Genomic DNA, 25,074 nt, shown 5'->3' on the forward strand with positions numbered 1-25,074 from the left:
ATGTAACCCTTACTCACTATGTACAATTATTTAATCAGCTCTTTTGTTTGACTTTTTTAAAAAATATTTCAGGTATTCCAAAAAAATGTAGAAAACAATATAATAAGCACCCCTGAACAACAAAAGCATTATGAATAAAGTTGAAATCCTTTGTGTAATTCTCCCCAACCCCATTCCTCCTCTTTCTCCCAAGTAATACCACTATCTTATATTTAGTGTTTACTATTCCTATTTATATCTTTATAATTTATATCAATATAAACATTCATTAACAATATATAGCTTTGTTTCACATTTTAAAACTTTATCATTTTGCAACTTGTTTTTTACTTAAATTGTTTCTGGCTCTTGTTCAAGTTAAGAAATATAGCTCTAGTTTTTTGGGTTTTTTTCTTTCTTTTTTAAAAGAAATGTTTTTATTGATTTCAGAGAGAGGAAGGGAGAAGGAGAGGGAGAGAGAAGTATCAATGATGAGAGAGAATCATTGATTGGCTGCCTCCTGTATGCCCCCTACTGGGGATTGAGCCCACTACCCAGGTACATGCCCTGACTGGGAATCTAACCATGACCTCCTGGTTCCTGGTTCGATGCTTAACCACTGAGCAACACCTCCCGGGCTCGTTTGTTATTTTAATTGCTGTGTGGTATTCCATTGTAAGAATACTCCATAATTTATCCAGTCACTTGATGATGAGCCTCTAGGTTGTTTGGGACTTTTCACTTTCACAAACAATGCTTCACTGAACATTCCTATAAATGTTTTCTTATAACCTGTTATATCTAGAGTGTATACCTAGAGTACATGTATGGAATTGCTGGGTGATCTAATATATATATATCTTCAGTATTATGAGACATTGACAAATTGCTTTATAAAGTGGCTGTATCAGTTTTAACTTGCACATCAGTATTGGAAATTTCTTGTTTTTTCACATTTTTGCCCATTTGGTGTCAGACTTTCATTAATCTATCAGGAGTAAAATGGGATTTCATTATGGCTTAATGTTCTTTTCCCTGAGTAAGAAAAAGTATTTATTTATATTTGTGGCTAGTCGGGTCTATTCCTCTGTGAATTACCTCTTCTTATATTTGTCTACTTATCTTTTGGGTTAATTGTGTTTTTCTTATTAAATATTAGAACTTTAAATAATTTTGATAATCCTTTGTAGGTTAAGTTGCATTGATTTTTGGTTCCACAGGAAAGTTCAACCTTCTGAACTGGTAGGGAGTGTATGGACCAAAGAAGATAAAGAAATAAATTCTCCGAATTTATTAAAAATGATTCGCCATACTACAAATCTTACGCTCTGGTTTGAAAAGTAAGTTTTTACTTACTGTGTCTCATTCTTTATAATCATAATATCAACTAATATATAAGCCAAAATCCTTGCTGAAAATATATTTCTACATGAGATGAGGAAATTGCTTTCTAAACCATGAATTTTTTCTTTTTCTTTTTTTGTTAGGTGCATTGTGGAAGCAGAAAATTTTGAGGAACGGGTGGCAGTACTAAGTAGAATTATAGAAATTCTGCAAGTTTTTCAAGATTTGAATAATTTCAATGGTGTATTGGAAATAGTCAGTGCAGTAAACTCAGTGTCAGTATACAGACTAGATCATACCTTTGAGGTAAGTTTTAGGCTTAAATATTTCATTATTTTGAGGGAAGGTAAAATTAATATAAAGAGATTCCTTCTACCACCTATCTTTTGTTGTAAATCTACCTTATTCCCTTAAATGCAGTGATTTCAGGATATTAGAAAATTATACCAATATACACTAGTAAGCCTAGGGCTCATGAAAGAATCTGGGACTTGTGACTTTGTTTAGTTAATGTGCTTACCAAAAACGTAATGAAGTTCCAAATGGATTTTTTTCAACAGCACATTGATTGATAGTTTTAAATAATGACAAAGGATTTCAGATATAAGTATACAAATTACTTTAATCACCTTTGGTACATAGAGAATAACATGGAGAGAACCCTTTCTAAAACCTAAATTTATTTGTTTTTTCAAATCATGAAGTGGTATATGTTTAGTGTTTATTATAGAAAATTCAGAAGATACAGAAAGTATGGAAGGATATTTCACGTTTTTAATAATAAAGTTTAGATCATATTGTACATAGATTTTTATGGCCTGTACCTTTTTACCATAAATATTTTCTTGTGTTTATTTTTTTAAATATATTTTATTGATTTTTTTACAGAGAGGAAGGGAGAGGGATAGAGAGTTAGAAACATTGATCAGCTGCCTCCTCACACCCCCTACTGGGGATGTGCCCAGCAACCAAGGTACATGCCCTAGACCGGAATCAAACCTGGGACCCTTCAGTCCGCAGGCCAACGCTCTATCCACTGAGCCAAACCGGTTAGGGCATATTTTTCTTGTTTTATTAACTTATCTTCAAAAACAAATTTTTAATGGCTGAGTCATTTTCTATTCAGTGGATAAACTATAATTTATTTTACACACTATTGTGGGACAATTAAGTTATTTTTCATTTTTTGCTGTGGTAAATAATTTAACATGGAACATCCATTTACAGAAATCTTTGTAAGAATTTGATTATTTTCCTAGAATAAGTTTCTACAGGTGGAATAGCTGGCTCACAGTATTTGTACCTTTTAAGACTTTTGATAATATCATCAATGTACTTTCTAGCAAGATATGATAAATCCCCCTGGGTATTACCTTGTTAAAAACTTATTTACAGATTTCATGGTCCAGAGAAAAACCTTCTTTTTAAATATTTGTATTTTTTTAAAGTAAGTAGTAAGGTTGAATATCTTTAAATGTACTTATTGGCCATTTTACCTTCTTTGTAATTTATATACGCTTACCGGTATTTGGATGTTTGCATCTTATTATTTTTATCATCTTTTATATATTAACCCTTTGCACTCGCTTGCTTTTTTCTCGATTCCTTTATTCTACTTGGGACTTAATTTTTTAAATACCCCAGAGTTTACAAAGCGCGGCAGTAGAATAAAAAAACTGGAGTTTCTTTTCATACAAACTTATTTATTTGAATTTTTTTATATTTCAAATTATTGATATATTCAAAGAGTAATTTTAATCTCGACATCCGAGTGCAAAAGGTTAAAGATATTAACAGTTAGTCAAATATTGCCCAGGTATTCTTCAGTTTCTATTTGTCTTCAAAAAATTTATGTAATGTTTTTATATATGGAAGTTTTATCATTTTTATTTAGTTAAATGTATCAATCCTTCATTTATGAATTCTTCCTTTATTTTTATACCTAGAAAGTCTTTTTTATTGTCTAAGTGAAGGACAAAATGTTAGAGGCACAGCAATGCAAATATATTGCCTTTGGCAATGTGAATTTTTACAGTCTTTCTGGAAAGTGATCGGGCAATAAATATTAAAATTAGAATTGCATACTCTTAGATCCAGAAATAAAAGAGCCAGACTATAAAGTTAATATACAAAGATGTAATTTCTGCAGCATTAATTGTGGCAACAGAAAACTAGAAATAACCTGGATGTTCATCAATAAGAGAATGATTGAATACATTGTCCTACACCTATAATGTAGAATATTGTTCAGCTATAGAAAAAAAGTGAATAAGGATCTATGTGTATGTCTTGGAAGAATATTTGTGATATTTTAGGGGGAAAGTTATTTAACAAACATCAGAATAATGAGTATAATATTATTTCATCTTGATATAACAAAACAACAAATATTAAACATGTAAGTGAAGTTGTATGAGCATTGAGAATAGTGTGGAAGGATACATACATTTTTCTTCACATTGGTTCTATCAGAAGGTTGTGATTAGAGGGGAGTGGAGGATAAATGGCTTTCATGTATGTATTTTTCTATTTGGGTGTTTTCATTTTGTTGATTTGTATGAACTTTTTTTTTTCTTTTTTTTTGCCCAACCTCACTGCCTTGGTGATTTGTATGAACTTTTTATGTATTAAAGATATTAACAGTCAAATAGTACCAAATATTAATCTTTTAATAAATTAATTTCTATTCTGATTTTGAAATACTCTTAAATAGTGTATTTAGTTTGAGAAGTTCAGGTTTACTTTCTTATAATATTGTGTACAGAACAATATTTCTGAAAATGTGTATTAGGTATAAAGAATAAAAATATAAAGAACACCTCTATGTATGGCATCTAATTTAAGAACTTCTACCAATTCAATTTCTTTTCTTGTCCCTTCAGAGCCAGCTCCCCTTTTGATTCTGAATTTTATGCTTATTCTCTTTTTTCCTTTCCTTTTCCTTTTTTTTTTTAATCCTCACCTGAGGACATGCTTATAGAGAGGAAGGGAGAAAGAGAGAAACATCAATTGGTTGCCTTCTGTAAGGTCCCACCAATCATTCTTTTCCAAGAGTGACTACTCCTGACCCTTTGTTCTTCTATATAAATTTAGGAATCAGCTTAAGTTTCATTTTTTAAAAAGTTTGGATTTTGATAGGAATTGCATGGTTTTTATAAACCAATTAGTGAAGAGGAAGAATATTTTTGTTATTTAATCCTCTTAATTTATATAAGGGGAAAAAAAACTAGATTTTTAAGTTTTATATTTATAGATATCAGAAGAGAAATTTCAGGCAAGTGCAGAAAGGAATACTTATCTCTTAATTTAAAAATTGTTTTTTCAAATATTTACAAAAATGTGTGAAGTTTAAAGCTCTGCATTCATAAAATATGATTGAATTGTAAAAACAAGTTATACTTAATTATATATTTGAAAGGCCTTGCAGGAAAGAAAAAGGAGAATTTTGGATGAAGCTGTGGAATTAAGTCAAGATCACTTTAAAAAATACTTAGTAAAACTTAAGTCAATCAATCCACCTTGTGTGCCTTTTTTTGGTAAGTTATTTAGGTATGTACTTATATTTGGGGGGAAAGTGTACTAGTATTGTATACAAAAGAAACCATCCTTGAGATTGTCCTTATTTGATACCTGAGAGCCATCTACTTTTATTAGCTATCTATATTAATAAATAAAACTTAAACTTTATTTCCTTACCTGTAATATGAAGACTGATAATTACCTCATAGAGCTGTTGTAAGGAGCTCTCTGGGGTCTCTTCTGTAAGAGCACATATCTCATTCATGACAGCTCCACCCTCATGACTTAGGCACCTCCGAAAGGCTCTACCTCCTAAAACCATCATATTCAGCATTAGGATTTCAACATGAGTTTTGAGCATTCATACCATAACATGCATGAGTGTACACACACACACTCGCACATACAACTGGTTGTGACAACCAAAAATGTCTCCAGACACTCCCAAATATCCCCTAGGGAACAAAATTGCCCCCAGATGGGAGCTACTGATATAAATAAATCAATAATTATGCATGAAAAATGAACCAAAAATTTTCTTACTGTCCCAGAATGAGGAATAATTTTTTTCTATTTAAATTATGGGCATTGGGGAACAAAATTAGTTTATAAATCTCTAGTGTTATTAATTAGAATTAGCTTAAAATTAATTTATTGATCAGTAATAATTTAAGATCATTGGCATTAGATATTATAACTAAATATTAAAATGTTTAGAATAGATTTAGCCCTACAATTTAGACTTTGTGAATGAATCCCTTTTATTTTAGGCTACTAGTCTAAGAAATGACACATTATGTTTTTCAGAACCCTAATATTCTTTTTATTTTAAATTATTTTCATGTTAAATTCTTAATGTAGAGTTAATTATTACATCTGTCAGACTTATCAACATTTAGAAGTAGAATTGCTGGATTTTAGGATATCGTTCAACTTTTCTAAATAGGTTGTTTTCCCAAATGGTTAAATAACCAATTTTATAATTTTTCTTCAAATACATTTTTTTTTACTAGGAATATATTTAACAAATATTCTGAAGACTGAAGAAGGGAATAATGATTTTTTAAAAAAGAAAGGGAAAGATTTAATCAATTTCAGTAAGAGGAGGAAAGTGGCTGAAATTACTGGAGAAATTCAACAGTATCAGAATCAACCTTATTGTTTACGGATTGAACCAGAAATGAGGGTAAATATTTTTTTTTGCTTATCTTTAAAAGAGAACATGTTAAATCCTGTCATCTCTAAAAAATATCAGAACCACACATTTTGCTATATATTTTTCTATCAAAATAAGATAATTTTGTTAATAATCAATAGATAGAAATGGCAAATATTACATATTCTACACTAACAATCTAAAGTTAATTGTTATTAGGTATTTTCTCTTGAAAATATTGCTTTTTTGTGTAACTGGTTCAAGTAACACTTGCAAAAAATATATGAGAAAATGGAATGAAAGAACCTTTCTGATGTTCATGCAGTAAAAAGAAAATCCACTACTAGTACTATCACTGATTGGTATCTATTTTAGGTATTTTACAGACCAATAAAACATTAATACCTTCATAAGAACACTGGGTTTAAATAGAAAGGTGCTTGTAGAATGGTATGTGTATATGCATAGCAAAAAATTATTTTTTTAAACATTCTATCAAATGATGTTTTATTTTCAGCAATAATTCTTATTATTGGTTCTGTGGTACTGTAAGATGTGGAATACCTTCTAAATTAGAGTAAATTATGATATTACTAGAGGCCCGGTGCACAAATTCGTGCATGGGTGGGGTCCCTCTGGGTGGCCTGTGGGGATTGGGCCGAAACCCGCAGTCCAATGCCGCCTGCAGCTCCTACCTGCTGCTCCCGCTCATCCTGGCCCCACTGTGCCTGCTGCGGGCTCACGCCCAATCAGTCCTGATTGAGAGAGGCTCACGCTGCCACAGCAGTGCTTGCCAGCCGTGAGCCCTGTGTCTGACGCCCTCCCAAGGGAAGTGGCCTGCGGGATCGGGCTGAAACTGGCTCTCCGACATCCCCTGAGGGGTCCCAGATTGCCAGAGAGCACAGGCCAGGCTGAGGGACTCTACCGGTGCACGATCAGGGAGGGAACACGGGAGGGCTCCAGGGCATGTCCGACCCATCTTGCTTAGTCCCAGTCGGCCGGACGCCAGCAGCAAGCTAACCTCCTGGTTGGAGCATCTGCCCCCTGGTGGTCAGTGCACATCATAGTGAGCAGTTGAGCAGCCTTACATATCATTAGCATATTATGCTTTGATTGGTTGTTCAGTTCTGCTGTTCAGTCTATTTGCATATTACCCTTTTATTATATAGGATATTTATGTTAAGTGAATTTTATTGTATTATACTTATTTGAAATTCAGAACATAAAATAACTATCAGAATAATAGCACATTAAAAATTATGCTACACTTTCAGACGTAGTCTGCAGGTTGGGCATATTGAATGAAAATGGCCACTGTTCTTCCCTCCTAAATTATAAGATGGTCACTGTTCTTTGTTCTCAGTTCAAAACAAAGTACCCTAAAATCCTAAGAAAGAATGACCTAAAGTCTAAAGTACACCATTATGAAAATGGTGTAGTCAGATACCTGCTCTAAAGAAAATGGTGATAAGCTACTATTTCATCCCATTCTCTCATCATTGGGCCAACCATCTTGGATGTGGAGCTTCTCAGGGCTAAGGAAATATGTTCTTTTTTTTTTTTTTTTTAATATATTTTATTGATTTTTTACAGAGAGGAAGGAAGAGGGATAGAGAGTTAGAAACATCGATGAGAGAGAAACATCGATGAGCTGCCTCTTGCACACCCCCTACTGGGGATGTGCCCGCAACCAAGGTACATGCCCTTGACCGGAATCGAACCTGGGACCCTTGAGTCCGCAGGCCAACGCTCTATCCACTGAGCCAAACCGGTTTCGGCAGAAATATGTTCTTGAAACCCAGATTAGAGTTCACAATATATTTCCCCCACAGAAATAATTGTACTTTGGTTATACTTGAAGTAGTACTTTTAGCATTCATATATGATCCTATATACACTTCCTACCATCTTTTAAAGCAGTGGTTCTCAACCTTTCTAATGCCGTGACCCTTTAATACAGTTCCTCATGTTGTGGTGACCCCCAACCATAAAATTATTTTCATTGCTACTTCATAACTAATTTTGCTACTGTTATGAATCGTAATGTAAATATCTGTGTTTTCCGGTGGTCTTAGGTGACCCTGCTAGCGGTTCTCAACCTGTGAGTCGCGACCCTGCTAGCTGTAGAGCCAAAGACCATCAGAAAACACAGATATTTACATTACGATTCATTAACAGTAGCAAAATTACAGTTATGAAGTAGCAACGAAAATAATTTTATGGTTGGGGGTCACCACAACATGAGAAACTATATTAAAGGGTCGCGGCATTAGAAAGGTTGAGAACCACTGTTTTAAAGCATTCTTTTGGAGATGAGGTTGTGTGGTGTGCAGAGAATGCTTTCTTTATGATTGAGCCAAAGTAAATTTCAAATGTAGATCAAGTAGCTATTTACTTTTCAAACCATAATTAACCAAACTAAATTATGTTAAAAATTAAACAATGAGAAAAACAAGAACACTGCTGTTATCTATAATAATAAAAGCAAAATATGCTAATTAGACCAGAAATCCTCCCAGATGAAGCCACGTTGGGGGGGTGGGGGGGGCGAGGCAGATGTGGCTGCGGGGGTGGGGGGCGCCCGGGGGGGGGGGGGGGGTGGCGGGCGGGAGGGGACGGGCGCCAGCCCCTTGCACGAATTTCGTGCATTGGGCCTCTAGTAACTTTATAAAAGTCTTTAAATTGCTATTGGTTCATATGATTTAACATAGTTATCCTGTTTCAATGTAATATAATTTTCTTGAAATTGACAGGATGCCTGAAAAATGGAAGTATTTCATACTAGAAATTCTATAGTTAATTTTGTGTACTGCTAAAGCTAAAACCCAATACTTGTTTTTATATACAATTCTAACTAAACCACTTCAAAATCAAATAAAGCTAAATCCAATAATTTATTTCAAAGAAATGTTTCTAAGGAAATAAAAAAACATACAGAAAAATGTATGCACAAGGAGTTAATAGTAACAATAATTATTATTGTAATAGAAAGAATTAGAAAGCACCTATATAGATAACTACCTATATGGAGATTGGTGAAATATTTTTTGGAACATCCATCTGATGACATACTATAGATGAACGGATTTTATATGGAGTTATTTAGAGAGTTCATATTTATATTTTATAAAATAAGTAAACCACAAGGGGAAAATAATTGCATATAAAGTTTTGAAAGGTTAAAAATAACTCTGGTGTGATCCCAATTTTTCATAACAAATGTAATCTGTATCCATAAACATTCACACACAGTTAAAACAAGAATAATTTAATAGTGAAACATTACAGTGAAATCTCTAGTTAATGAGATTACTGTTTGTCTTTTTGCACTTTACTAAATCATTTAAATTTTCTAAAACTTAAGCTTATAAAATATTATTTCATAAAAAAAAGGTTATTTTACTAGATAAGTTTATTATTATTATTCTCAAAATTGCTTTTGAATAAACCTTTGTCCAGTTTAGCTCTCCTTTTTTCTGATTGTCAAAGTTTCATTGTGGATTATAACTATAATTCTGTTGTAAACACTTTTGATAATTTACTGGTGATTATTTTGTTATAATGAGTAGGGATCATATTAACGGAGGGATAAAGCCATTATGTGGTAATAAGTGAAAATCTGTTCATCTTCTAATAGAACTTTAAGACTAGAATATGTAACTTCTATACAATTTTATTTGAAAGCATAAAAATTGGAATCAGAAACCCTTATGGACTTTCAGACATTATGATCTTTTAATTTGTTGGTAAAATAAATGTTTTAACAAGATCTAAAACATATACTTATGGATATTTAATTCCAGCGGTTCTTTGAAAACCTTAACCCCATGGGAAGTGCTTCTGAAAAAGAGTTTACAGATTATTTGTTCAACAAATCACTAGAAATTGAACCCCGAAACTGCAAACAGCCACCTCGATTTGTAAGTTCATTACAATTTTGAAAAAATTGTTTTTTAAACAATATTATCTTCAATGTTTAACAACCTATTTCCATTAAAATTGTAATTTACTTGAATAGCTGGGTCTCTTTTAATCCTTACCTGAGGATATGTTGTTGTTGTTTTATTGATTTTAGAAAGAGGGGGTAAGGGGGAGAGAAAAGGAAGGAGAAGGGGAAAGAAAGGAAGGGAGAGGGGGAAGAGAGAAAGAGAGAGACAGAGAAAGAGACAGACATTGATTGGTTGTCCTCATACATACCCCGACTGGGGATGGACCATGCAACCTTTTGGGGTATAGGACAATGCTCCAACTGACTGAGCCGCCCAGCCAGGGCTTGAAGAGCTGTTTTTAAATGTTTTGTTTTATAGTAGTATACTATTTCTAAAATTACATATTGTGGGGGGAAATGTTAGCCTTTTGATAAAATCTGGTTTATCATTTATCTTAGTACTACTTACATATCTGTTCACTTTTTATCCATCCTAATGTAAGGGGGAAAGCTGTGAGAAAGTGAGAACCTACAATGACAGGTAGCTGGATGAAACAGGAAATGATGGAAAGACCTGAGAAGAAATAAGCAGGTGTATCATGGTTCTTCTGGCTTGACCATGACTCCTGCCATTAGAGCACCATGGTTATCACTAGAACCCACCTCTTTTGTTAAAATTTGCTGCTACAGTTCCTAGTTATTCCTTGGGTTTACAGTGGCAATCGAAATAGTGGAAGACCAATTCTTAGTAGCTAGAAGAGAAGCAAGATGTGAAAGGAAGTAAAAATACTTGGGCCTGGCAGTATGCTTGTAGTTTCATATTAGCTCATTTCTACAACAGTTGTATGATATGCATCTTACTCTTGCTTTACCAACATAAAAACTGAGGCTCAAAGGAGTTTAAATAACTTTTTCAGAGCTGCATAGCTAAGATATTGACTTAGTTGAGATTTTAATTCAAGTTATCCGAATCTGAGTTTCATGTGTTTTTATTTCACATGAGAATTTTTTTCTTTCTTTCTTTTCTTTTTTTTATTAAGGAATTATATGTGTACATATCTTACCATTGCCCCCCCCACCCCACTCCCATACATGCCCTCACCCCCAGAGTTTTGTGTCCATTGGTTATGCTTATATGCTTGCATACAAGTCCTTCGGTTGATCTCTTATCTCCCCCACCTCTCCCTAACCTTCCCGCTGTAATTTGACCTTCTGTTTGATGCTTTACTGTCTCTGTATCTATCTTTTTGTTCAACAGCTTATAATTTTCTTTATTATCCATAGATGAGTGAGATCATGTGGTATTTTTCTTTCATGGACTGGCTTATTTCACTTAGCATGATGTTCTCCAATTCCATCCAGGTTGCTGTAAATGGTAGGAATTCCTTCTTTTTTATGGCAGCATAATATTCCATTGTATAGATGTACCATAGTTTTCTGATCCAGTCATCTGCTGACGGGCACCTAGGCTGTTTCCAAATCTTTGCTATTGTAAACTGTGCTGCTATGAACATAGGGGTACTTATATCCTTTCTTATTGGTGTTTCCAGTTTCTTAGGATATATTCCTAGGAGTGGGATTACTGGGTCAAATGGGAGTTCCATTTTCAGTTTTTTGAGGAAACTCCATACTGTTCTCCACAGTGGCTGCACCAGTCTGCATTCCCACCAGCAGTGCACGAGGGTTCCTTTTTCTCCGCATCCTCGCCAACACTTGTCGTTTGTTGATTTGTTGATGATAGCCATTCTGGCCGGTGTGAGATGGTATCGCATTGTCATTTTGATTTGCATCTCTTGGATAATTAATGACTTTGAGCATGTTTTCATGTGTCTCTTGGCCTTCCTTCTGTCTTCTTTTGAAAAGATTCTATTTAGGTCCGTTGCCCATTTTTTTATTGGATCATTTATCTTCCTTTTATTAAGTTGTACAATTTGCCTGTAGATGTTGTTATCAGTGATAACATTTGCAAATATGTTCTCCCATAAAGTGGGATTTCTTGTTGTTTTGTTGATAGTTTCTTTTGCTGTAAAAAAGCTTTTTATTTTGATGTAGTCCCATTTGTTTATTTTCTCTTTAGCTTCCATTGCACTAGTGGCAGTATCAGTGAAGAAGTTCTTTCGGCATATGTCTGAGATTTTGCTGCCTGTGGATTCCTCTAGTATTTTTATGGTTTCCCATCTTATGTTTAAGTCCTGTATCCATTTTGAGTTTATTTTTGTGTATGGTATAAGTTTGTGATCTAGTTTCATTTTTTTTTGCATGTATCTGTCCAATTTTCCCAACACCATTTATTGAAGAGACTGTCTTGACTCCATTGTATGTTCATGCCTCCTTGTCAAATATTAATTGAGCATATTGGTTTGGGTTGATATCTGGATTCTCTATTCTATTCCATTGATCTATATGTCTGTTCTTGTGCCAGTACCATGCTGTTTTAAGAACAGTGGCTTTGTAATACAGCTTGAAATCTGGTATTGAGATCCCTCCTACTTTATTCTTCTTTCTCAGGATTGCTGTGGCTATTCGGGGTCTTTTTTTATTCCAGATGAATTTTTTTGGAGAGTTTTTTCTAAATCTGTGAAATATGCCATTGGTATTGTAATGCAGAGTGCATTGAATCTATAGATTGCTTTGGGTAGTATGGACATTTTAATGATGTTGATTCTACCAATCCATGAACATGGTATGTTATTCCATCTGTTTATGTCTTCCTCTATCTCTTTTTTCAGTGTCCTGTAGTTTTCTGCATATAGGTCTTTTACCTCCTTAGTTAAGTTTATTCCTAGGTATCTTAATTTTTTTGGTGCGATGGTAAATGGGATTGCTTTTTTAGTCTCTCTTTCTATAAGTTCACTATTGGTGTATAGAAAGGCCATAGATTTCTTGGCATTAATTTTGTATCCTGCTACATTGCCGAATTCATTTATTAAGTCTAGTAGTTTTTTGATGGAGTCTTTCGGGTTTTTTATGTACAGTATCATGTCATCTGCAAATAAGGATAGCTTTACTTCTTTTCCAATTTGGATGCCTTTTATTTCTTCTTCTTGTCTGATCGCAATGGCTAATATTTCCAGTACTATGTCAAATAGGAGTGGTGAGAGTGGGCATCCCTGTCTTGTTCCTGTTCTTAGGGGAAATGGTTTTAGTTTTTGTCCATTGAGTATGGTGTTTGCTGTGGGTTTATCATATATAGCTTTTATTATGTTGAGGTATGATCCTTCTATTCCCACCTTGTTGAGAATTTTTATCAAGAAAGAGTGTTGGGCCAAAACCGGTTTGGCTCAGTGGATAGAGCGTCGGCCTGCAGACTGAAAGGTCCCAGGTTCGATTCCGGTCAAGGGCACGTACCTTGGTTGCAGGCACATCCCCGGTGGGGGGTGTGCAGGAGGCAGCTGGTCGATGTTTCTCTCTCATCGATGTTTCTGGCTTTCTATCCCTCTCCCTTCCTCTCTGTAAAAAATCAGTAAAATATATTTTTTTTTGAAAAGAATGTGTTATATAAACTGTTCTGCACTCAATATATATTTAAAAAAAAAAAAGAAAGAGTGTTGGATTTTGTTGAAAGCTTTTTCTGCATCAATTGATATGACTATGTGATTTTTATCTCTCAGTTTGTTTATGTGATGTATCACGTTTATTGATTTGCGGATATTGTACCATCCTTGCATCCCTGGGATAAATCCTACTTGGTTATGGTGTATGATCTTTCTGATGTACTGCTGGAGCCGATTTGCTAGAATTTTGTTGAGGATTTTGGCATCTATGTTCATGAGGGATATTGGCCTATAATTCTCTTTCATTGTGTTGTCTTTATCTGGTTTTAGTATTAGGGTGCTGCTGGCTTCATAGATGGAGCTTGGAAGTGTTCCTTCCTCTTGAATTTTTTGGAATAGTCTGAGGAGGATAGGTTTTAGTTCTTCCTTGAAAGTTTGGTAAAACTCTCCTGTGAAGCCGTCTGGCCCCGGGCTTTTGTTTGCCTGAAGCTTTTTGATGACTGCTTCAATTTCGTCCGTAGTTACTGGCCTATTGAGCTGTTTATATTTTTCCTGATTGAGTTTTGGAAGGTTATATTTTTCTAGGAATATGTCCATTTCCTCCAGGTTGTCCAGTTTGTTGGAATAGTGTTGTTCATAGTATTTTGAAACAATCCTTTGTATTTCAGCGGGGTCTGTTGTTATTTCGCCTCTTTCATTTCTGATTTTGTTTATTTGGGTCCTCTCTCTTTGTTTCTTGGTGAGTCTGGCTAAAGGTTCATCAATCTTGTTTATCCTTTCAAAGAACCAGCTCTTGGTTTTGTTGATCTTTTGTATTGTTTCTTTGGTCTCTATGTTGTTTATCTCTGCTCTGATCTTTATTATTTCCTTCCCTCTGCTTACACTGGGCTTTTCTTGTTGCTCTCTTTCTAACTCTTTGAGTTGTAGGGTAAGGTAATTTATTACCATTGTTTCTTGTTTTTTGCAGTAGGCTTGTAGAGCTATGAACTTCCCTCTTAAGACTGCTTTCGCTGTGTCCCATAGATTTTGGATTGTTGTGTTTTCATTGTCATTTGTTGCCATGAAGTTTTTTATTTCTTCCTTGATGTCTCTGGTAACCCAGTCATTGTTTAATAGCATGCTGTTTAGTCTCCATGTGTTTGATTTCTTTGGATTGTTTTTATTGTAGTTCATTTCCAGTTTTATGCCACTGTGATCTGAGAAGATGCTTGATATGATCTCTATCTTTTTGAATTTGGAGAGACTTTGCCTGTGTCCTAACGTATGGTCTGTCTTTGAAAATGACCAATGTGCACTTGAGAAGAATGTATATTCTGTGGCTTTGGGGTGAAATGTTCTGAAGATGTCAATTAATTCCATCTGGTCTAGTGAGTCATTTAGGATCGATGTTTCTTTGCTGATTTTTTTGTTTAGAGGATTTGTCCAGTGGTGATAGTGGTGTATTAAAGTCTCCTACTACGATTGTATTGCTGTTAATCTCTCCCTTGATATCCTCCAGGAGTTTTTTTTATGTATTTGGGTGCTCCTCTATTGGGTGCATATATGTTTACCAGAGTTATTTCTTCTTGTTGGATTGTTCCCTTTAGTATTATGAAGTGACCTTCCTTATCTCTTGTTATATCCTTCACTTTGAGATCTAATTTGTCAGATATAAGTATTGCTACCCCAGCTTTTTTTTCATTTCCATTCGCCTGGAAAACCTTTTTCCATCCCTTCACCCTCAGTCTGTGTGCGTCTTTTTTTCTGAGGTGGGTTTCTTATAGACAGCACATATATGGGTCTTGTTTTCTTATCCAATCTGTTACCCTATGTCTTTTGATTGGGGCATTTAATCCATTTACATTTAAAGTTATTATTGATAGGTACTTATTTGTCGCCATTTTTATTCTATGCTCCTGTGTTTCTTCTTCGCTTTCTATTTCTTTCTTTTTTTTTCTTTCTTTCTTTTTTTTTTTTTTTTACAGCAGACCCTTTAGCATTTCTTGCATTGCTGATTTGGTGGTGATAAATTCCCTTAGCCCTTTTTTGTCTGTGAAGCTTCTGATTTCACCTTCAATTCTGATTGATAGCCTTGCTGGGTACAGTATTCTTGGATTGAGACCCTTCCTTTGCATGACTTTGTATATTTCATCCCATTCCCTTCTGGCCTGATGAGTTTCTGTTGAGAAATCAGTTGCTAGTCTGGTGGGGGTTCCTTTGTATGTAACTTTCTGTCTCTCTCTCTGGCCCCTTTTAAGATTCTTACTTTGTCATTGGTGTCTGCCAATTTAATTATAATGTGCCTTGGCGTCGGTCTTTTGGGGTTCATTTTGCTTGGGACTCTGTGAGCTTGTTGGACTTGTGTGGGTTTTTTCTTCCCTATATCTGGAAAGTTTTCTGTCATTATTTCTTCAAACAGGTTTTCTATTCCTTGTTCAGTTTCCTTCCCTTCTGGGACCCCTATTATGTGGATGTTGTTTTGTTTTGTTTTGTGTTGTCCCAAAGTTCCCTTAGGCTCTCCTCCTGCTTTTTCATTTTCTTTTCTAGAAGCTGCTCTACTTGGGTATTTTTTTCCATCTTGTCTTCTAGCTCACTGATGTGGTCCTCTGCTTCTTCTAGTCTACTCTTGATGCTTTCTATTGTGTTCTTTACAGCAGCGATGTCCTTTTTCATTTCTTCTTGGTTCTTCTTCATTTCCTCTTGGTTTTTACTCATATTGTCGAATTTGTCTTCCATTCTTTTCAGCCACCTTATGACCATTTCTCTGAATTCTTTCTCTGATAGGTTCCTGGCCTCTAATTCGTTTACTTCCTTTTCTGGTGATGCCTGCTTTTCTTTCTTATGCAGGCTGTTTCTTTGTCTCCCCATGGTCTCTCTTCTCCGGATGTCTGGTTATGTAGTTCTCTCTCTCCTGCGTTGATTTAAAGGCACAGAATACAACACAACCAGGTATAACACACAAGGCACTGAACAGCATGTATTCACGATATTAATAATCTCCAATAAAGGTGACCACCAGAGAAAGGCAAATTAGGGGATAGGAGAGAAAGAAGAGTAGAAAGAAAGAGAGAGAGAGAGAGAGAGAGAGAGAGAGAGAGAGAGAGAGAAAAGAAAGAAAGAAAGAAAGAAAGAAAGAAAAGAAAGAAAGAAAGAAAGAGGAAAGAAAGAAAGAGGAGTGTCAAAAATGAAATTGGGGAAAGGAGAAAAAAGAATAAGAGAGACTAGAACAAGACTAAGAGAGAAAAGAGGAACAAACTATATATGGGGAGAAAATTTCAATAGAACAACCATTAATCACAGCAAATGCCAGCAACAAGTACCTGGTGATTAATACAACCTACAACACCAACTAATATCAAGCGAAGTAAGGGATAACAGAAGTAAAAAAACAAACAAAAACACAGCAAACAAAAGAAAAGAATAAGCAAAACAATCTCACAAAAAAGCATAAAAATTCGATATAATCAATATTCAAGAAAACAACAACAAAAGGGCAGAGAGAAAAACAATTGGTTTTTTTTTTTTTAATATTTAAGACAGCGAAGAGAGAGGTGTGTATGGACTTGGAGCAGGGGATTGGAGATTAGATATATAGGTAGGGTGAAATTTTAGCTGGGGGTAAACAGAAAGAATAGGGAAAATCTAGAGCAGGAAAGGGTTAAGATAAATAGGACACCAAAAGGGGAAAGGTTAGGCAGAGAGTGATGGCATAAAGGTAGAGTTGAGATAGAATAAAACGATGGTGAAGGAAAGGTGAAAATAGACTGTAGAACACTAATCCCAAAGTAAAATAAAGAGAAAATAAAATGACACTTTAAAAAAAATAATAATAACAAAAACCCAAAAATAAATATAATAAAAAAGGTAAAATAGTAGTAGTAATAATGTTGATTGCAAATAAAAATGTAATAATTTAAAAGGTAAAATCTAGTGAGGAAAAAAGAAGAAAAAATAGTTTATTAAGTAAATGATGCAAAAAATGAAAATTAAAAAAAATAAAAATTTATTAAAACAAAAAAAAAAGTGCAGTAGTTAACGTCATTCCCTTCCTCTATTGTTCTGTTTGACACGCCTGTTTCCCAGTCCGGACAGTATTGCAGTTCCCTGCGTTTCACTGCTCCTCAGTGTTGTAATTCAGTCTTCATTTTTAAGCAGGGGGTGTTTTAATTTCTGGTGTTCCTTTATTTTTTATTAGACCAGAGTCAATTTGTGATTCAGCCTCTGGGTGGCAGTGTTTTGGGGTTGACTTCCAGGACTCTAAGGCCTCTCTAGCCTTTTTTCCTCTATGGCACTCCATACCGGTTTGCAGAGGCTGGTGGGCAAGTTCAAGCCAACTGCACACCCATGAAACTCCCAGGCTATCCCTCCGCGTCAGATCAAAACTGGTTGCTCTTTAGAGATTACCCCCTGTTAGCAGCTCTGAGGCCCCCTTCCACAATCACGGATCACACCGGCCCCAACAGCCACGGACCTCTCCCGGCTCAGACCTCCCTGGTCATCCAGCTCCCACTGTGCGTGCGCGTGCGCTCATTTCTCTCTCCGGCAGGGACTAGAACCTCACCCTATCCCTGGAGAAATCTGACCTTTCCGTGGTGGAGTGAAGAGCGCCTTTGAGTCCAAGCGTTCTCGCCTCCTGGGATCGGTGCTCTGGGGCAAACAGCTGTTGGGCGGTCACAGCAGTTGTTGATTTTCAGGCCTTGGACAAAATCCACCTTCCCTTTCAAGATGGCGAGATTTCGCCATCCGTGCCCGTAGCTCGGGAGGGGACCCAGCTGCCGTGGGGGCTGCCCTGTCAGGGGAACCCCATCCAGCAGTCCCCCACCTTCTCCTGGCGTTCAGCTGTCCCACAGCTTGCTAACAAACACTCCCAGTGCGACTCTCAGCTGTTCTCTCTTTCTGCTCCAGGACCAGGCTGGGAACATGTCTGCCTACTCTGCCGCCATTTTCTCCTCTTCACCCAGCATTCCACATGAAAAAAAATTTTTTTTAAATATATTTTATTGATATTTTACAGAGAGGAAGAGAGAGGGATAGAGAGTTAGAAACATCGATCAGCTGCCTCCTGCAAACCCCCCACTGGGGATGTGCCCACAACCAGTGCCCTTGACCGGAATCGAACCTGGGACCCTTGAGTCCGCAGGCCGTCGCTCTATCCACTGAGCCAAACCGGTTTCGGCCACATGAAAATTTTTTAAAGAGAGCAGGTTGAGGTGGGGGGACAATGATAGTTTCTCTAGAGTGGCATTGTAGAAGTTGGTCATTTACTATTAGGAAGAAAAAAAAGCAAGGTCTCTTTTTTTTTCAGAAGCACTTATCATAATATTTTGCATATATTATATCCACAGAAAATATTTGTAAAATTGATATCAGTGATTTGAAGGCTAAAGTGTTTTGAGAGCAAAAAGTTATTCACACAGATTTTTAAGAATTTTATTTCTGTAGTATGAAGAGGTTTACTTACATTCAAGTCCATCTTAAAATTAAGCCAATCAAACCCCAAAGTATTCTTTTTTTAAAATTGAATTTATTGGGATGGCATTGGTTAATAAAACTATACAAGTTTCAAACGTACAGCTCAATAAAACATTATCTACATACTGTACTGTATTTTGAATCCATCACCCAAAGTAAAGTGTCTTTCTGTCCCCATTTTGCCCCCTTTGCCCACTTGCACCTCCCCTCAATCCTCTTTCCCTCTGGTTGTCACCACACTGTTGTCTGTGTCATATATCCAAAGTATTTTACTAGGATGTTGGGACTTTATTGTACCCTTATAACTATATGCTAAGAATTAATAAAGTAGCACTAACTTGTAAAAGTAAAATACATGCAAATTAGTAATGATAATTACGTTTGCTTTTCCCAGCCCAGGAAATCAACTTTCTCTTTAAAATCTCCTGGAATAAGGCCTAATACAGGCCGACATGGCTCTACCTCAGGCACTTTACGAGGTCATCCAACACCATTAGAAAGAGAACCATGTAAAATAAGCTTTAGTCGGATTGCTGAAACTGAGCTTGAGTCAACAGTGTCAGCACCAACCTCTCCAAATACACCATCTACTCCACCAGTATCTGCTTCTTCAGACCTTAGTGTGTTTTTAGATGTGGATCTGAACAGTTCCTGTGGTATGTATTTTATGTAAACCATTTGGTTAAAAAAAAAAAAGGAATCTTGTGTTTAAGGTAATTCTCATTATTTTAATTAGGAAACTATAGAATCCTTTTCAAACTCTATTAGCATAGAAAGTGACAGTGAAATGTGAAAACAGCGATTAACACAAGGAAGTAAAACATCATTCCTGCATTGTTTATGCACATTATTTCCTAATTTACCCATTCAACAAAATTTCTTTAGTACCTTTTGAACACCACTACTACTCTAAAGAGAGCAATAGACAATAAGAAAACAAGCAGATAAGTTCTGTGAAGGAAATTTAAAAAGAGAACTGTGATAGAGAGTAAACTAAAGCTGATAAAGAAAAGACTGCATTCCAGGTACAGAGTACTGGGTTCATTTCTTTAAAAAATTTAGATGGCAAAAGATGATGATAAAATTCTGTACTCTGTGTGTGTTATTACATGTTACTTTATGCAGTCATTAAAAAAATCATACATATCTTTCTTTACAAGTTAATTTTTCTCATTCCCATAGGCAGCAATAGCATCTTTGCTCCAGTTCTCTTGCCACATTCAAGTAAGTAAGAATTTTAGTTGATTCTAATGAAATGATTATGAAGATAATAATTAAGTTGTTTAAATTTGTATATGAGTATTTTGGGCTTAACAGCATTTTAAAAATTTGACATTTGAGTGAAATTCTTAAAATAAATTGGATTATTTGCTTACAACTGGGTACTATTTAAACTTTACTATAGTTTTCATCATTTTGCAGTCTATTGTTTTAGGGGCTGTGTGACCATTGAACAAATTATTTAGCATCTGTAAGCTTGTTAAGGATCAAATGATATAACTTATGTAGAGCATCTAGCACATAACTGGGCATGGAATGAGAAATGATTTCATATCAGTTACCTCTTCTCTTCCCCACCCCTTTCAATTCATTTTATCATAAGCATAATATACTAAATGTTTATTAGGTTCCCAGGCTAGCCCATGATCACTTATTTCGTCACATGAACTTATTAAAGCAGTATTTTGAGTAAATCACTATTCTGCTATTCCTAATTATTTCATAATTTATGATGTAAATGTTGTCACCTTTCTTTCTATGGTCATTTATTTAAAACAAAATAACTCAGGAAGGACATAGCATCTTTGGGAATAATTCTCCCATTCTGGAGGACTTCTGTTTCTATCATAGTAAACTGTATATGATTTAGATAGTAGCAAGAGAGCCCCTTGTCTTATGAGAAAAGTAAGTTTATTCTTTTAAATGTTTAATTCCAAACTTTATTTTAATTTTTTTAAAAGCAAATAATGCTAAAACACTTGAAATTAACAGCAGTTCCCTATCATAAACTAGTGTCTCATGTCTGAATTTTAGATTCTCCAGAGAATAAAAGTCCCAGTGGTGGGATGAGGTAGTTAGTTGCTTGGCTTCACAAAGTGGAGAATGGGGTTGGAGTTCTAATCGCCCTTTATATAGATTTAATCAGTTCTTCTGTTTTCATGTCCATGCCATCCATTGTACCAAGTGCCTTTTAACTCCTGATCCCTTGGTTCTTTTGGGGCATATTTGCTGCTTTTTCTCAATATCACTGACTGTAGACATGTGGGTTTCATCTTATCCATTTGTCTCCTTCATATACATTGTAGTCTACCTTCATGCATTGATGCTCAGGATTCAGATGTTTCCTGGTTTAATTGAAGTTTCTGTATTTTATTAATTTTCTTGTTCTGTGGTAGAAATGTTTTTATTATGTATATTAGTTTCTATTGCTGCTGTAATAAAATACCACAACCGAGTGGCTTAAAAGAGCACAGTTCTAGTGGCTAGAAAACCAAAAATCAAGGTGTTGGCAAGGCCATGCTCCCTCGGAAACCTGTAGGGGAGAATTTTCCTGACCTCTTCTAGCTCTGGCATTTGCTGGCAATCCTTGGCATCCTTTGGTTTGTAGATGCATTGCTTCAGTCTCCGTCTCTGTTGTCACATGGCCATCTTCTCTGTGTCTCTTTGTCACTTCTTATAAAAGACACCAGTCATACTGGATTAGGGCCTGCTTTCATACTAACTTGATTATATATGTAAAGACCGTATTTTCAAATAAAGTCAACATTTATAGGCACTGGGGTTAGAGTTCAACACATATTTTGGGAGGGAATACAATTCAGTCCATAACACTATGTCATTTTATAATATTTGCTTTTTTATTTTTATTGATAGCAGAAAGGAAGGAAGAGGGAGAGAGAGATAGAAACATCAATGATGAGCGAGAATCATTGACCGGCTGCTTCCTGCACGCCCCCTACTAGGGACTGAGCCTGCAACCCGGGCATGTGCCCTTGACTGGAATGGAACCCGGGACCCTTCAGTCCGGAGCCTGATGTCCTGTCCACTGAGCCAAACAATCTAGGGCTAACACCATTATTTTGGATGGTAGTAAAGTAAATTTTTCACATGATAAAGAAAATTGTTTGAAACTTAATTTAAAAATACTGAGAATAACTGCCTAAAATTGTGAATATCCTAAAATAAATCTTGAAATAAAATAAGTATGAAAAGTGCTCACATACAATGAGAAAAATAGCAAGAATCCATTAACAATGGGCATGAATAAACCATCCAGATCAAAATATGAGCAAGCCTATGTTAAAAGGTTCTTTCATACATTACTTAACCCTTATAGATTGGTATATTAGTTTGACCCTTCTGAAAACATATCAAATCATAAAAATATTCACTCCTTTTGGTCTTATTCATTCAACAGAAAATCGAGTACTTATTTTGTACCAGTCACTCTGCTAAGTACAAGGGATTCAGTGGCAAACAAGAAGGACGAAGTCTCAGCCTTTGCTTATATAAAAATATCATCTCTTTGGGAAAGAAGTAATATACATGAAGATGACATTGTTCATCTACTCTCTTGGTTTTTCTACTTTTAGCTCCTTAATCTCTCTTACTGATTTCTCTTCATTTTCCTAACCTATTAACATCGAAAGCCCTGAGACTCCGTCCTTGGCCCTCTTTTTCTCCCTTGCTTGATTGTCTCATGTAGTCTTATATCATCTATATGATGATAGTTCCCCAATTTTTTCCTCTACCCAGAATCTCTCTCTTGACCTTTAGATTCAGATATTCAGTGACCTATTCGACATCTCTATTTAATCTTAATGAAATTATATGCTTTTATTTAGCTATAGTACCTACTACATGCCAGGTAGTACCATTGTGCTAAGTGCTAGGGATACAAAAATAAATACACACTGCCCTCAGAAAGCTTACAGTTTAATGGAGAGGTTAGATAAACCAATAGTCAGCTACAGTAGAGTCTGACAGATGCCATAGCAGAGGTTATCACAAATTGAAATTTATGTAATGAATGTACTATATATTGTGGTTAAACTAATCTTTTTAACCCACAGAGTCTTTCTTCAGTTCGTGTGGTAGTTTACATAAACTAAGTGAAGAGCCACTGATTCCTCCTCCTCTTCCTCCTCGAAAAAAATTTGATCATGATACTTCAAATTCCAAGGTACTCAACAGGACTTAGGTTTGCCTCATCTCATTCAAAGTTGTAAATCTTTAAAACAGTGCTTGTCCTTCTAAAGAGTCTCTCAGTTAAAATGTGGGTACCCTTTATGGTTTTTAAACATTTGGGTTGTTTTATTTGAAAAATACTTTAAATAATGACTCATAATACTTTTTCTAAAAAAGAGATTGGGCAGATTCACAAATACTCAGAAGTACATTTTCGCTCCTGTACTAGTAGAGGTGGATATAACTTTAATATTCAAAGCGTTCTTCAAACTTTAGGATGCATCAGAATCTTCTGGAAGGCTTGTTAAAAATCAGATTGCCAGAGTTTCTGATTCTGTAGGTCTGAGGTGAGGCTTAATAATTTGCATTTCTAACAAGTTCCCCACTGTTGCTGTTACTGCTGGTCCCTGGATCATACTTTTCAAACCATGGCTGTAAGCCTCACTGGGAAAAGTAGAAGTAGGTGGCCAGAAAGCAGCTGCTGGATATTAAGTCCTCTTAACATCATGTTCTTTCATGTCTGCAAAACTATATATACTTTTCATTCACTTGCCTGTTATTATAATAAAAATACATAAGTTTATGAAATGTATATACAAAGCAAGATAACCTTTGGTATAATGTTCTAGGATTTCAATTAAAACATCTCATATATAAAAATATTAAACTGGTGCCCTGAATTAAACTGGGAGTAATTTAGTCATAAATCTGAATCAAATTAATCTATTTTGAACTCCTGGATTTAACTTGACACATAGGAATTTTCTTTCATTCATTTATTCAGTTATTGTTAATCCTCACTAGAGGATATTTTTTCCATTGATTTTTTAGGAAGAGTGGATGGGAGGAGAGAGGACAGAGTGAAAGAGAAACATTGATGTGAGAGAGAGACATCAATTGATTGCCTCCCGAACCCACCCTGTTCAGGGCCAGGATCAAACCTGCAACCCAGATACATGGCTTTGGCTGGGAATCGAACCCTTGACCTTTTGGCGTGCTGGCTGACACTCTAACCACTGAGCACACCGACCAGGGCAATTCTTTTAATAACTTTTTCTTGCAGATATTTCAGGAGAATAGAAATATAATTTAATTACTTTTTTTAAAGGGAAATATGAAATCTGATGATGACCCCCCTGCTATTCCACCAAGACAACCTCCTCCTCCAAAGGTAAAACCCAGAGTTCCTGCTCCTACTGGTGCATTTGATGGGCCTCTGCAGAGTCCACCTCCACCACCGCCGAGAGATCCTCTTCCTGATACTCCTCCACCAGTTCCCCTCCGGCCTCCAGAACACTTTATAAACTGTCCGTTTAATCTTCAGCCACCTCCACTGGGACATCTTCACAGAGATCCAGACTGGCTCAGAGACGTTAGCACGTGTCCAAATTCACCAAACACTCCTCCCAGCACACCCTCTCCAAGAGTACCACGTCGATGCTACGTGCTCAGTTCTAGTCACAATAATCTTGCTCATCCTCAAGCTCCCCCTGTTCCACCAAGGCAGAATTCAAGCCCTCACCTACCAAAACTGCCACCAAAGACTTACAAACGGGAGCTTTCACACCCCCCATTGTATAGAGTACCTTTGCTAGAAAATGCAGAAACTCCTCAATGACCTTAGCCATATGTAGTCATTGACACTGGAATGATATTTGTAAAGGTTGTTTTTTTTTAATTTATTAAAAAAAAGGCATAGTATTTTAGTACTTTTTACAAATAATGCTCTTAAAAATGCTACTGATCAAATAAGCTTTTAAAATCAGAAAAAAAAAATACAAAAGTCCTTTGTCATTATCCTCAGGTGATCAGTAGCATTGCCTTGTCTTGGATCCTCAGTGCTGCCAAACGGCCAGTATAAAGAATTTATATTTGCACTGTAGTCTCTGCTAAAATATGGTTTAAAGTGACTGATTGCACTGAAAAGGGGTAGTGCATTTGTGGAATTTTTCAGATTTGAGTAATAGCTGCCTTTTTAAGGCAATAAATTTACACAAATATAGGAGGTGTATGGT

General features: G+C 35.7%; 1 protein-coding gene across 6 annotated transcripts in view; it reads left to right on the top strand.

Annotated features, from left to right (window-relative positions):
* Positions 1-24,758, top strand: part of SOS2 (SOS Ras/Rho guanine nucleotide exchange factor 2) — a 106,004-nt gene extending 81,246 nt beyond the window's left edge. For 4 of the 6 annotated variants that reach the window (XM_054716085.1, XM_008139075.3, XM_008139076.3 and 1 more), the window contains 9 exons: positions 1,200-1,319; positions 1,467-1,629; positions 4,742-4,859; positions 5,856-6,028; positions 9,802-9,918; positions 19,266-19,527; positions 20,054-20,095; positions 22,945-23,054; positions 24,168-24,758. In XM_054716085.1, coding sequence (XP_054572060.1) covers positions 1,200-1,319; positions 1,467-1,629; positions 4,742-4,859; positions 5,856-6,028; positions 9,802-9,918; positions 19,266-19,527; positions 20,054-20,095; positions 22,945-23,054; positions 24,168-24,677 — 1,615 coding nt within the window. In that variant the 3' untranslated portion in view covers positions 24,678-24,758. Of the gene's footprint in view, positions 1-1,199; positions 1,320-1,466; positions 1,630-4,741; positions 4,860-5,855; positions 6,029-9,801; positions 9,919-11,210; positions 11,302-19,265; positions 19,528-20,053; positions 20,096-22,944; positions 23,055-24,167 lie in introns of those variants that run through there. The other 2 variants (XM_028141823.2, XM_054716084.1) reach the window with 2 other exon arrangements.
* The last annotated feature ends 316 nt before the right edge of the window (positions 24,759-25,074 follow it).

The sequence above is a fragment of the Eptesicus fuscus genome, chromosome 5 (genome assembly GCF_027574615.1).
Source record: "Eptesicus fuscus isolate TK198812 chromosome 5, DD_ASM_mEF_20220401, whole genome shotgun sequence".
Lineage (NCBI taxonomy): Eukaryota > Metazoa > Chordata > Mammalia > Chiroptera > Vespertilionidae > Eptesicus > Eptesicus fuscus.